Here is a 14,833-nt window from a genome sequence, read left to right as displayed (position 1 = left end):
TTTTCTTTTGTATACATCTGTATCGTGTGTGTGTGTGTGTGTGTGTGTGTGTGTCTGTCTGTCTGTCTGTCTGTCTGTGTTTGTCTGTGTCAGTCTGTGTGTATTGTGTGTATGCAGGTACCCATAGAGGCCACATGAGGGTGTCAACCCCTGGTACAAGAGGTCAGGGTAAATCAGTGGAGTCCGTTTTCTTCCGTCTCGTGGATCTTTGGGGACTGAACTCAGGATATCTTTGCCATTTGAGCCACTTTGCCAGCCCTTGCTTGCTATGTTTTTAAAAAGTGATTTTTTTTTTATTATTGTATTTTGGGGGAGGATCTTACTGTCTTTAGACAGTCCTGTTTAATTAATTCTCAGTAGTATCGAAGACTGCTTTGAGAGCCCCGTCACCTGCTGCTTTGTGCTGTTGTCTTTGTACTGCATTCACATAATGCCACGTGCCCATCAGCACAGATACATTATTACTGTACACATTTTTGAAAAAGTGTGCCAAGGGGGAATACGTTTCTACTGTCGTTGTCAGGGTGCAGTTATGTTTATGGTATTCTGTTTTCTGTTCTTAATTTAATTCAAGACGTTTGGTTCAGAGACCTTGTGCCTGTGCACAGTGAACTACGATCACATTGAGCTTCATTCAGCTCTGCTTCTCTCCTCCAGCTCCTCTTGGGATCTCCCAACTTTCCCCTCCCTTGTTTGTTTTTTCCCTTTTTTTGAAAGACCATTATGTGTAGTTAATGCTTCCCATAGGTGGTGTTGTGCCACTCCGCTGGGGCATGGGGGACTTGAATGTTTATTAGTATTAGAACTATTTCTTAATGAAATGGGAAATTATAAATAAGTCAGACATTCCAATAGCCTTCCACACTGAAGTATTCACTTCAGGTTGATCGTTTCATGGTCGCATTGCGAGAATGTCTGAGCCAGTATGGTGAGTGGCAGTTGTCAACCTGGCAGAAACTAGAATGAAGTGGGAGGGAGCTGGGCCTCTGGACACGCATGGCTGTGGGTATTATGTTCATGGAGATAGGAAGCCCATGGAAGAAGCATGAGCTGTGGCTGGAACTGTTCCCTGCCTGGGCTCCTGGGCTGTATGCATAGAAAGAGTGGGGCTGAGCAGCAGCCACTGCTCTCCTGTCACCGTGGCTGTCCCGTTACCAGTCGCTTGATGCTTCTGCCGTCCTGACCCCCTGCCATGATGGCCGTGCGTGGAACCGTGAGCCAGAACCTGCCGTCTCCTCTCTGTCCAGTTGCTTTAGGTTTCTTATTTAGTTTTCATGGCGACAGGAAAAGAAGTTTAGACAGCAGTGGATCTGGTGGTGCATGTTTTCTAGTTGTCCAGCTAAGAGGAAGTTATTTCGATGTGATCACACTTTGTTGTGGTTGTCATTCTGACAGAAAAGAGTCCTAAGGCTCTTTACTTTGATGTCTTAACTTGTTTTGTTTTTACTACTTACAATGTTACAGAATAGCAGTAATTTTCTTCTTTTTCCTTTTCTTTTGTTAGAGTCTCAGAATGTGGATTTTGTTTGTAGTGTTCTTGTAGTGGCTGATCAACTCCTCATAACCAGGTTAAAGGAGATGTGTGAGGTGGCACTGGCTGAAAACCGTGAGTACTTTAAGAGTAGAGAAGTACTGTTTCCCCAAATATTGACCTAATGCTATTACAGCATTATAGCATTGACTTTGTTGTATTAGACTTATTATTCCAGTTTAAAGTAAAACACCAGTGTTTTGTGTGTGCACCTTTAAAAAGAAGTCAAGACAGTTGGGTGGGGAAGCACATGCTTTCCATCCCGGCACATGGAAGGCAGAGGCAGGTGGATCTTGAGTTGGAGGCCAGCCTGGTGTGCATACTGAGTTCTAGGCCAGAGCTTCTGTCTACATAGCGTTCCATAGCTGCACAGTGAGACTGTGCATCAAAAACAGAAGCCCAAACAAACAAAAACAAAAAGGGCAAGACATTTAGATTATTATATGCTATCATTTCTAAACACTTTGTCTCCTTAGAAATAATTGAAAATATATACAGCTTAGATTTAACAAGTATTTTATTAATAAGCCATAAAACCCTAAATAACGAAGGTGATTCTAGTCTGTCTGTAGATTTCAGTATTGAATGGTCTTGGTTGCATTTTTTTTTTCTTGTGTTTTAATTAACCTATTTCCACTTGCTGGAAATTTTATGAAGTTCTTCCCTTAGCTTAATTCAACAAAATCCATGGACTCTCTTTTCTTTCAAATCTTTTACTGTTTTTTCTTTTTTTTAAGTCAATAATTGCTTAGTTGTTTTCATAAACACTCATCTTAGAAATCAACTATTAATTTTTATTTATGGTTTGCCTGTTGCACCCTGATTCTTCCAGCTGTGGAAATGGCCACGTACTTTTCATTTTTCCAGCATTTGGTTCTTGCTGTCACTGTTTACATTGAGCTCTGGTAACTAATCCTTTCCGTGTCAAGCGATTTTTTATTTTCTTCATTAGGATAACTTTTTATTCTAATATGAAAGTTGCAGCTTTCCTAACCAGATATGTAAGGACATGCAGGAGTTTCGTATTTTCATTTCGTGATTGCTTTGGAAAATGAGGAAGAAGTTCTGTCTTTTTTTTTTTTTCTGAGTGCTGTGAGCTGTCCGCTCCTTGGTTAGAGTAGGAAACTAGTCCTGATTTTCTTTCCACAAACAAAAATGCTGCAGCAGCAAAGGGCTTTCCATGGCCTGAGTATTCCCTTCCATTGGCTCAGTGACCTCTGCCCACCGCCCGGGGTATCCCTTCCTTGCTGTACCTTCGCTTTACTGTGGGTCCATTGCTAGCAGAAGGGTCCCATGGGAGCCGGTTCACGTAGGCATGTACACGTCATCATTCTCAACCAAGCACTTCAAGGAGAGCTTCTGTGTGCTCTGCTTTTGTTCTGAGATGATTTCATCATCATTTGCAGTTTTAGCTTAGGGCGAGGCAGAGATATACTGACTGGGATTGTAACTTCTGACAGAGTTTAGGGGAGGAAGAGTGGGAGAGGACAGCTTAGCTCTTCTGTTGGCTGGGACTCTGTATGAGTCAGACAGGAGAGCTTTAGGTCGCTGTGGCTATGAGCAGGTAGAATATCCTTAGAGAGTCTCTAGCAAAAGAATACTTCATGTAGAACATTTACTTGACATGACTAGACCTAGGTTTTTGTATAATCTTATGCACTGGCACGAACAATACCACAGTTAGATATAGATGTATTTTTGTACATACAGACTAGTCAGCATTCAGAATTAATCTATTGGTTTTTCCTAGACTTACTGCCTGGTTTAGTTTGTTGTTGTTGGTTCCAAAACAAGATTTTTGTGTCGTTCTAGACCGGAGGATGCACCGCAGTCCTGGCTCAACTCTGGCATGCTGGGTTTTCACCGCCCTGTCCAACCATGTTTACTTTTCAGTGTTAAGAGAAAGATTAACTACTCTACTATCTGAATGAAAAGGGAAGTCAGTCACTCATGAAAGTGAAAATTATTCAAGGCCGTTGGGAAGAAGAACAATAGTTCTTACACATTAGCTTTCAGCTTACACTATTCCTCCTATATTTTCCTTTTTAAAAATTTTTGTGTGCAAGCTTATTTTGTCCCCTCAAAATGAGTCCCCTCAAAATTACTTTGGCATACCTTAATGAAACTCATTTCTATATTTACCCCAGCATTCATTTTTTTTGTTTTGTCTTGTTTTCTTGTTTTAAATGTTGAAATCTTTTAACTTTAGAGATGGAAGTATTTCACTTATTAAAGTAATTCACCTTCGTCTAATATTGCAAATCTCTCTTTTCCTGTAGTTACCCTTAAGAATGCTGCTATGCTGCTGGAGTTTGCTTCAATGTACAATGCCGAGCAGTTGAAACTCTCTTGTTTACAGTTCATAGGACTGAATATGGCAGCTTTACTCGAAGCAAGGTTGGTTGGGGTCCTATGCTGTACAGCTTGAACAAGCAGATGTTTATATTAAATAAAAGATGCACTTGGACTTTAAAGGGGAATCACATGTTTACCTGGATGGAAGGGATTTGACCAGTGCTAAGGAGTTAGCCCTTTCAAAATTAGAGGGACCAGGGAAACGTCAGTGTTTCTAATAGTGATTTAAAAATTGTGTTTTGTTGAGGCAGTTTTATACAAGTAGACAAGCATAACTTCGTATGTAAAGCTAACTGTTCTACATCAGGTACATGTTTGCTAAGAGTGAAAGCAGCATGTACATAAATAGTAAGAAAAAGAGGCTGTCTCAAAACATGTAGCATTACAAGCTAATGAAATTAATTATGCTACAGGCGTTGACAACTGATGTAGTACAGTTATGAGTGTGAAAGTTGCACTCTACAAATTATAGAAATAGCTTCAAAAACAACAATTTGAACGTGGATGTATACACGCACTTTGTATATATAAAACAACTATATAGATAAATATGTACATATACATAAAAATGGATGTAAACCTTCTCTTAAATTTCATTGATGCCTCAAGTACCTTTTGGAACCTGTGACATCTTGAAGATAGTTGATGTAATCCAAACATCATTTTATACTTGAAGATGTTGAGACTCAGGAACGGAGTGAGCTACTCAGGGTCAGGAGGTGATTGACAGCAGTGATAGTGCGAGGTTGAACCCAGACGCTCCCAGCACTCCTTGCACAGTTAAGCATTATGGTTTGTGGAAGACAAAGGCTGAGACATGAGTACTTGCTTCAGTTTTATCAAGATATTTGTGGAATATGTTTGCTGGTTACAGAACCTACAACTACACCTATTTCTAAAAGGAATGTTAATAGCTAGTTTATGTAAACTTGAGGAAGAACTTGGTTCCTTATTCGACAAGGTGAAATAAACATGCTTAAAAATCGTGATGACTGGGGTTGGGGATTTAGCTCAGTGGTAGAGCGTTTGCCTAGCAAACGCAAGGCCCTGGGTTCGGTCCCCAACTCCAAAAAAAAAGAAAAAAAATTGTGATGACTGCTAAATCATTTGAGTCTTAAGCAAGATTCTTTTTTCCTGTTTTTCAGGTCTCTTGATGTTCTAAGTGAGGATGTTTTGAAGGATCTTTCCATATTTTACCGAAAAATGGTAGGATTTTTTGTTTTCTCAGTTCAGATTCCTCTGTACAGGTTATTAGACCAGACTGACAATGGAGTAATTTATAATGAATGCAAATACATCATCTTTTAGGTATTCGAACATAAAGTCCCACAGAAAAGTGCAAATATCAAAATTGAAGACATAGTAAAATTAATCCATCTCTTAAAATTGTTATATAATAAAAGTCTCTGTGTTCAGAGACTTATTGCAAAGGTTAGGACAGTGCAGAGCACTGACTCACACGAGTCCTGAGAGCTGCTGGATCAGCCTGCACTGAGGAAGGAAGCAGAGCAGCTTTTAAACCCTCCATCCCCACATTTTTATGTAATGATGCTTTTTAATTAACATGTTTGAAATTTCTTTTCCCATTGTATTTTGTGAATCATTAGGCATCCTATATGCTTTCTAGTTAACATTACCACCTGACATGATAAGTATATTATCAGTTTTTGAAAATCATTACCGACTTTGTATTATGAAGTGCTGCCTTTCACACTGTAGGTTCCAGCAATGGAGAGGAGAGTCATTACACCGTATCAAGATGGACCAGACATTAGCTGTGTGCAAGCAGAAGATGGGGAGGTCTTTCTTAAAGAGGAAATAAGCCTGGAGCCAAATCACTCGTAAGCCCTGTTGTCTGTTTTTCTTTCCCCCTTGGTCTTCTTTCTTACACTGTTGGACACCGGATATTTTTATATTAACATTGAGACTATAAATTGAGAAGTTCTAATATAGGAAATATGAATGTGCGGTTTTAGTTTTGATATAATGCAATGTAATTATACATAATTGATACTTTAAATCTAAATCCTTCAACATGTAAGTATAAGAGTACTGTAGCCTTCCGAGAGACATACAGCTTAGTTAAGTACATTTGTCTCAGTGATCTCCAAACCTCCTGAGGTTATGGTGAAGACATTTAAAACAGCAAGCAGCTGCACTGTAGCCTGAAGAATGGGAGAGTGCCAGCGCTGGCAAGAGGTGAGGCTACTGTTGGGAGCTGGAACGTTGTGCCCTGTGCTAATGGCAACACAAAACTGAAACAGGTTGGAAAGTGCTGGCAGCTCCAGCAGCCAGGCTTCTGAAGATTAGGACAAGTGGATTCCATTCCTTTGTGAATTCTGCTCAGCCAAGTAATTGTCTCTCCTCCATCTTGGCTTGTACTTGGGAGATTGGTCTAGAGAGGGTCCAGAGAGTAATGTGGGAACCATAGATGGGATGGTATTTTCTTGGTGTCCTCTCTGTAGACCCTGACTGCTTCAGTAGATGGTGACTGCACTAGCTTTTTGGTATTGTACTAAAATCCTGGAGAAAACCAAGTTAAAGGTAAAGGTTTATCTTAATGTCCCCTTCCACAGTTTTGTCCATATCCAGCCAATCTCTTTGCAGAGTATCACAGCAGTGCTGCCAGAGCCTGGCTGCTCACCTCATTAGGCCCAGGAGAGAGAGAACAAGGGGTGTAAAAGTTTCTAATATAGATGCATGATATGGCAACTGTATTTCTGTGTCCCAACTAGTTCCCAATAATGACACAGAAAAAACAAGATTTATTTTAAAGTTTCACCTCAATACCTGGGCAGTCTGTCTAATCCTCTAAACTAATCTGGCTTCCTCCCAGCCATGATCTCAGTTATGCTTGCAATTAGGCCTTCTGTGTTTCTGCTGAACTCTCAAGAACTCTCTCCTCCTCACTCCTCATGGCAGATCTGAATCTTTATTCTCTCTCTCCTTCCCCTCACTGGCGGAAGTCCTGCCCTCTTCTCTCTTCTGCCCAGTCATTGGTTTATCAGCATTTATTGTCAAAGCAAAGAATAAATGTTAAGAATTGTTTACACAAACTTGAGACAGGAGATTCTTGATGTAAGCATTAAAATGTCGTGTCTGCATTGATATAAGATGTCAGCAGAGAAATCAGCACTGGAACAACACAATGGTATTCTTTACACAGAGCACATAAATATCACGCCTATAAAGGGGCCAGGACGTGATATGCTCTTCTAAGAATGCCCCAGTGATCCTATTTCTCCTGAGTATTCAACTCATTACAACGTGAACTCATCAATTTGTTGAATCAGTGGTGAAATTGGACTCCTTATTATCCAGGGTTTTCCTGTGACCCTACTTTTGAGTCTTACTCCATCTGGGATCACTTTGAATATGCGAGTCTGTGGGAGGACAGATCCCCATTTCATATTTAGACCCCCAAATTGATATTTGAGAGTTCCTCAACAAAATGAGTTGTCTAACAACTTTGGCAACCTCTGCATAGAATAAATACCTAATTAGTATTATAGGCTCACATTAGTTACACAATTATTTATTTCTGGGGACAAATAACTTGGTAGTGTGAAGTCTTTGGGCATGGAGGTCATTTGCTCTAGACAAACAATTATATACCTCACATTAAATGTATAACATGATATTGAAATTATAAAATGTATAAACATTGAGTTAAATAACTCATATAGCTACCACAGAATGGCGTGTTCAAAGCTGGCCTGTATGATGGAGTATATAGTGAGATGTTAGACATTTTATTAAAATAAGAGAGTTGTTGCCACTCGCAGATATCTACTTTCCCTTTCCTGACTCAAAGTACTTAATTCAAGCAATGAAACCCACACTCAGATGCTCTTAAAAACTGCCACAAGGGCTGGGAAGATGGCTCTATGGGAACGAAACACTACTGTAAAGCATAAGGAACTGAGTTGGGATCTCAGCTCATTGTTAAAACTCAAATCTGGCCATATGCTTCTAAGTCCCACAGCACTGGGAGGTGAGGAGCTCTGGGACTTGTGGCCAGCCAGGCTGTAAGCTCAAGGAAGGGGGCTGGGGCTGGGGTGTTGGGTGTGAAGTAATAAATCAGACTTTGAGAGGTCCAGATTTAGTGAGAGATCTTATCTCCTGTGAATAAGGTGTAGAAGGTGATGGAGCAGGACCCCGATGTCCTCACAAGCATCTCCCTCCCTCCCTCCCTCCCCCTTGTCCCTCTCCCCTCCCCCTCCCCCATCTCTCTCTCTCTCTCTCTCTCTCTCTCTCTCTCTCTCTCTCTCTCTCTCTCTCACACACACACACACACACACACATTATGTTTCTATTTGAAGATTATAGTTTATGTAACTGTGCAGTGTTGTGCCATTTTGTTTCGTAAAGACTTTATTGTGAATAGGGGAGGCTTGGCCCTTCCTGACAACAGTTTTCCTTGTCATAGCCAGGATGCTGTTCAGCTCTTCTCACTTCCTCTTGGTACAGATGTGTGTCCTCATTCTTGTCTTGATGAACTTGACAGTCCCCCCCCCCCCCCCCTTGCCCTTGGAATCCTTGAGCAGCTCTGTAGCTTGCTGCATATAAGTGACTAGGCCCACATCTCAGATCAAGTGTACTTGGTGTTCTTGGGGAAGTGTCTGTGGAAGGGAGTGTCTCACCCTGCTTGTGCTCTCCCTCACTTGGTAGCCCTTGTAGTAACTCTTGGTGACATGGTAGCCCAGACTCAGTGCTGCTCTTTGGTGGCTATTGTAGCCAATACCAGGTTCTTCAGCTTCCACAGCAATGCTGGCACTAAAGCAAGGAATAGATGACACTGATCTAGTAAGGTTAGTGATTTGCCCTGGTCTACCTGGACGAATAACTGGTGCCTGCATGTCCTTAAGTAGTTTCTGCTTGACCAAACTCTTTTCATCTGTTGATTTTACCTTTGATTTCCTAGGGAAACTATGTTCAAGAAGGCAAAAACAAGAGCTAAAAAGAAGCCACGGAAGCGCTCAGACAGTTCAGGAGGCTACAACCTTTCAGATATTATCCAGAGTCCACCGTCTGCAGGTTAGTGTGTCTTAGTATATTTCTGGTCTGTGTGTGGAGGTCAGAGGACAACTTCGAGGAGTGATTTTTTTCTTGCTTCACCATCATGTGGGTTCTAGGGATCAAGTTCAGGTCATCATGCTTGGTGGCAAGAGCCTTTACTCTCTGCTCCATCTACCCACCTATTTTGAAAACCTTTACTTACCGAAACTGTAAAAGATGCATGCAGGCACACACACACAAGTTACGAGGGTAGATCTAGAAATGAGAACGACACATGTTGGGGTCATTACAAATATAAAAGTCTATGATTTTGTATTCTCTGTTCCCTACATTCCCTCTAGCCTAAGGACAAAGGATAGGTGTTGATAAAATCATGGCTAAATGGACAGTTATGAAACTGGGGATCTTTCAGCTACCTGTGATTAAAGAAGTAGAGACTTGATTTGATTTAAGTAGTATGATTAACTTAACTATGTGTGGATATGTATGTGCATGAGTGTATGTGTGTTTGTGAGTGTGTGTATGAATATGTGTGTATAAGAGTGTGAGAGTATGTGTGTGACTATGAGTAAATACATGTGTGTGTCTGTGTGTGTGTGTGTGGTGAATAAAAGCTTTAGTAAGTAAGGACTTGAGTTTTAATTCTCTTAGAAGCTACATATGCTGGGTACATAGTGGGAACATAAGTATCCCAGTGCTCCTACTGGGAGTTGGAAGACAGACAGGGAGAGATCCATTGAATCACACGGGCCACCTAGCCTGGCCTGGTATACATAGCAGGAAAACAATGAAGGAATTCTGTTTCCAACAAGATACCCAGTGAGGACTGACCCCAACGAGGTATCATAACTGATCTGATCTTAACACCTCTGCTTTGTGTACACACACACACACACACACACACACACACGCACACACCCCATTTCTTGACATTTCAAAGTTGGAGGGGATTTGTAAAGAAATACATTATGTCCCTTACTTTAAACTTTCCATTTAAACTTTGAAACTTTAGGAAATAAACCTGGGAAAGATATGACTTCTGAGATAATGACAAAAGAAATAGTATTTGCTCTCTTGAATCTGGTTCCATATATGTTCTGATATTGCATGCTTTTTGTGACCCAAGCAGGTAATGATGAAAGGATGAAACTTAATTGGAGACCAAAAGGAAAATTGAGTAAAAGGCAAATTTCATCAGAAATAGTTGTGTGGAGATCTAACTTGGATCCTAATCCTTAAAGTTTGACAAGTGGTCCTGATAAAGTTTTGAACAAAAATAATTGTTAGCTGTGCTAATTATTTACTTGATTCTCTTGATTTTAATGGGTTTTTGAAAGTATACAATTTTTTTTTAAGATTTATTTATTTATTACATATAAGTACGCTGTAACTGTCTTCAGACACACCAGAAGGCATCAGATCTCATTATAGCATGTGAGCCAGCATGTGGTTGCTGGGATTTGAACTCAGGACCTCTGGAAGAGCCACTGAGTCATCTCTCCAGCCCTGAAAGTGTACAATTTTAAGTATAATTTTAAGTAATGAAAATTTGCCTAAAATGCATGATAGTGAGGAATAGTTTGAATGTCATTGTCAAGTTTTTTTTTTAAGATTTATTTATTTATTTTATGTATGTGAGTACACTGTTGATGTCTTCAGACACACCAGAAGAGGATATCGGATTCTATTGTAGATGGTTGTGAGCCACCATGTGGTTGCTGGGAGTTGAACTCAGGACCTCTGGGAAAGCAGTCAGTGCTCTTAACCACTGAGCCATCTCTCCAGCCCCGTCAGGTTTTTACTAGTGGCGATTTCCATAAAGGAGCAATACTTCTGAGTGTGTAAGAGACAGCACCCTTGATGTATTTTTAATTAGTCATAGAGCATTTATAGCTCGCATAAGGTCTACATCCATCCAGGTTCTTTTGACATTTTATTTATGTTCTAATTAATTAAAAATGTGTGCATCATCACCTGAGATCAAGTAGCAGCTTGCTGTGTATTATGTTTGTGATGGACCTGAATACTAGGGAGTCCAGAGGTAGGTATTTAGTTCATCTCAGGGGGTAAGGGAATGAGAGTTCACAAATGACCGAGTTTTTACAGAAAACAAACTGACAAACCCTCCAGTAGGGTGCCGCCAGGGTCAGTAGGAGCCTGTGCTCATGGGGCTGTCTGCTGCCACAGAGACTCTGAGGTGTTACCTCTTCACAGTGGAGCCATTTCCTGCCTACAGAGCACAGTGACTTCTGTACAGGAGATTTCTGGAAAGAGACAGGCAAGCCTGTGTTGGTATGGAGCCAGCTATCTCCTCTCCCTTCTTATCTTCCTGCGGACGGAGGTTAACCTCTTCAAAGCAGTTTGTGGAGCTCTGGGCCGCTGAGTCTTACTGAGTAGTTATCAGATACTTAGGATGAATAACAGTTGTGTTACAATCTTTTTCACAGTGGGCTTTCGCTTAGCCGGTGTCTTTGTCACCTTAGTTTAAATAGTGTGTGCTGGTGTGGAATGTGTACTTTAAGTTTTATTACCATCTGGATCAATAAGCTTCTTGCTTTCCCTTTGGCTCACAGAGTGTAACTCATGCTTAATATGTCTGCGGCTGAAGCTTATTTATTTTATTTTATATTTTAGGACTATTAAAGTCTGCAAAGACCAACTCTGTGGAGTCTCTTCCGGAATTGTTAACCTCAGACTCTGAAGGGAGCTATGCAGGAGTGGGTAGTCCCAGAGACCTACAGTCGCCTGACTTTACAGCAGGATTCCATTCGGATAAGGTTGAGGTTGGTCTCAAGCCTGTTCCCTCACCTCGTGGTTGGAGGTGCTGACATTTTACCTTCCTTTTAAGGTTCCCTGTGTTTTATAATTATTCTAATTGTAGAAATTTAATGTAGTTTTGAATCCTTTATGAACTAAATAATTTCTAAATTATTTTGCAAGTAAAACATATTGATGCTAAGTATATTGATAATATTATTGAATAGACATTGAAAAGTATATTTGCAGCCAAATTCCAGAAATATTTTAGAAAATGCCTATTAAAATGAGATAAAATTTATCAGAAAAACATGATTTTGAAAGTAAGACTGCTTTCCACTTTTGGAGTCTTTCTTTCTTGGGGCTCACTGGAGCACAGCCAGCCGGAAAACCGCCTCCCTAGCTGGTCTGGCTGCCATGCAGTGCCCCTCTGCTCAGCTCTGGAGGCTTCCTGAGACGCCCTCATTCCTGCTCCCTAGCTGTCCTCCACAGGAAGCAATAGAGGTACAGTTTCAGAAACCGAGTCATCCCTGCAACTTTGTCACATTTATAAAACATATTGGGGCTCTAGAAATTTTTTTGTTGTTGTTTTTGGTTTTCGAGAGAAGGCTTTTCTGTGTAGCCCTACTCACTTGGTAGACCAGGTTGGCCTTGAACTCAGAGATCAAAGTGCTGCCTCTGCCTCCCGAGTGCTGGGGTTAAAGGCACGAACCACGACCAACCGGCTACACCTACAATTTCTAAGACTATACATTTATTCTTCTTACAGAAAGGTCAAGTTTAATAGAGAAGTTTGAGGGAAATTGTTGTTCTCATCAGGTTAATCTGAGGGACAGTTGAGGTGTAGGGAAGGTGAAGCTGTGTAGTGAATGTCCTGTGAGAGAAGAGACTCTGCCTTGACAGTGCCCGTGCCATTTCAAATCGTTCTGAGCCTTGACGTTAGGAACCCAGAGAAGTGTCAATGTTTTACTGCCACTTTATTTAACATACTATATCAAGTGAATTATAAGAAATTTGTACCAAATTTTCAAATCTAATGAGAATGTTCCTTCTGAAATACGGATTCTAATATTGCTGCTTCATATCTTACATGTACTACTTTTATTTTTGTTTGCTGTTTGTTTCCTTTCCCGTGTGTACAGTAAGTAGCTGGTAGTAAGTAGTGAGGGTGGAGACTGCTTTAGCAGTGGCTTGGAGGCCCAGGATTGAAAGTGCTAGCGGTTGAGCGTCACTCACAATCCTCTAAGCCATGAACCAGATACCTGCTGTTAACTGCTACTGAGGCCTCCTTTTTTCCACAGGGGAAAGCTAAGCCATATGTGAATGGTACACCTCTTCCATGGACTAGGGAAGATTTAAAACCATGGGAAAAATCACCAACTACCAAGTCTGCTCCCCAGTTCATCCCCAGTAGCAGAGTGGACACTTCAGGCTCTTCCAGTTGGGTGGCTGGTTCTTGCAGGTAGGATATTTTCTGTTTTAAAAAATGTATTTTCATTGAAATATCTTTTTTTCATATACTATATTCTGGTCATGCTTTTCCTCCCTTATCTCCTCCCAGATCCTCCCCACCACTGCACTCATTCAACTCCAAGCCTGCCTTCTTTCTTTCTCTTTAGAAAACAAACAGGCAAAAACCAACCAAGCAAAAATATCACCAGAATTAAAAACAAAAACAAGGAACACACACACACACACACACACACACACACACACACACACACACACACACACACCCCACCCATAAAAACACAAAATCAGGAAAAAAAGCGCAAACAAAGTCTGAGACAAAGCTATTGAGTTCATTTTGTGTTGGTCATCTACTCCTGGGCATGGGGTCTACCCGTAAGAGTGATTTGTTTCCCAATGAAACATCCCTGGAGAAAACTAAATTTTCTTTTGTGAGCAGTTGTAAATTGGAGGCAGCATCTGGGCTAAGGATGGGAGGGAGCTCATGTCCACTTCCCTATCTCAGTGTGGGACCTCGTCTGGCGTAGACCTGTGCAGGCCCTGAGCATGCTGCAAAGGCTCTGTACTCATCTGTGCATCAGCCCTCTTGTATCAGAAGACGCTCTTCTCCTAATGTCCCCATCCCCTCAAGCTCTTAAAATATCTCTGCCTCCTATCCACACACTTCTCACAGCCTGAAGGGGACAGGAGCTCGATCAGAATACACCATTTCAGAGTGTTCTCCAGAGTCTCCTCTCCGCACACTGTCCAGTTGTCTGTGCATTTGTTCCCCTCTACTGCAGGAGGAAGTGTCTGATGGCTGAGTGAGACGCTCGCTGATCTGTAGGTAGAGCAGAATGCCATTAGCAGTCACTGCTCTTTCATTTAGCAGAAGAGCAGCAGTTGGTTTTCCCCTAGGCCTGTGGCTTCTCTTGTCTGATGGTTTTGGCTCCTCGAGTAGTGTCAGACATGGGTTCCATCTCACGGAGTGGCCCTTAAGTCCACTCAGGTGTTTGTAATGGAGGACAGGAAAGAGTCCCAGCCTGGTGTGGCCACTTCAGCAGGTAGGATTTTCATTCTTTTCTCTGTGTCTCTGAAAGAGTACTAGTCAGTTTTAGCCAAATGAATATAATGAAAATATTAATTTACTCTAATACACAGAAATTATCTGCATGTGTAAAAATTTGTAACCAGCTATAATAGGCCCTTTCCTCTAGACATAATTCATGGTAATATCATCAGTGATACATAATTTGTGTGAACACTTAGAACCATCTTGTAATTGTTTTGATAAACATTTAAAGAATAGTGGGTATAAAGCCACCAGTGAGGCTGTCTCTCTGCTTCAGTTCCGTGTACATTCATAAAGTGCTTAGCTGTCAGTATTCTCAGGTTTAGTGTATGCACCAGCATTTCTCCATACTGTGAAGCATTACCTAGTGAGAATAGTGCTTTAGTTTTTAAAGAGTTCTCAATGCTGATATCTTACAGTTATTTTTAGTATATATTAATTTTTTGAGAATCACAGACACATTGTTCCCACTGCTCCCCATCAACTCCTCCAGTCTCCCCCTCAAACTCATGATCTCTTCATATTTACATGTATGTACAGACACACACACTAATGAGTTCACTAGTGTGCCTCATATGTTCAAGTGATTAGAGCTAAACATTTGGGATTGGATAGCCTATTGGGGAACTTGTTTCTAGAGTAAACTGATT

At 41.0% G+C, this 14,833-nt stretch overlaps 1 protein-coding gene across 5 annotated transcripts in view; it reads left to right on the top strand.

The window, feature by feature from the left end:
* Positions 1–14,833, top strand: part of Ibtk (inhibitor of Bruton tyrosine kinase) — a 73,251-nt gene that overhangs the window by 34,969 nt on the left and 23,449 nt on the right. For 3 of the 5 annotated variants that reach the window (XM_087562235.1, XM_087562234.1, NM_001427757.1), the window contains 7 exon segments: positions 1,505–1,606; positions 3,811–3,928; positions 5,032–5,092; positions 5,606–5,727; positions 8,811–8,923; positions 11,540–11,688; positions 12,964–13,124. In XM_087562235.1, coding sequence (XP_087418361.1) covers positions 1,505–1,606; positions 3,811–3,928; positions 5,032–5,092; positions 5,606–5,727; positions 8,811–8,923; positions 11,540–11,688; positions 12,964–13,124 — 826 coding nt within the window. 5 annotated transcript variants of the gene reach the window in all.

Source organism: Rattus norvegicus, chromosome 8, assembly GCF_021556685.1.
Source record: "Rattus norvegicus strain SHRSP/BbbUtx chromosome 8, alternate assembly SHRSP_T2T, whole genome shotgun sequence".
Lineage (NCBI taxonomy): Eukaryota > Metazoa > Chordata > Mammalia > Rodentia > Muridae > Rattus > Rattus norvegicus.
The sequence above is the reverse complement of the archived record's forward strand: the minus strand, read 5'-3'. Positions and strand labels throughout refer to the sequence as shown.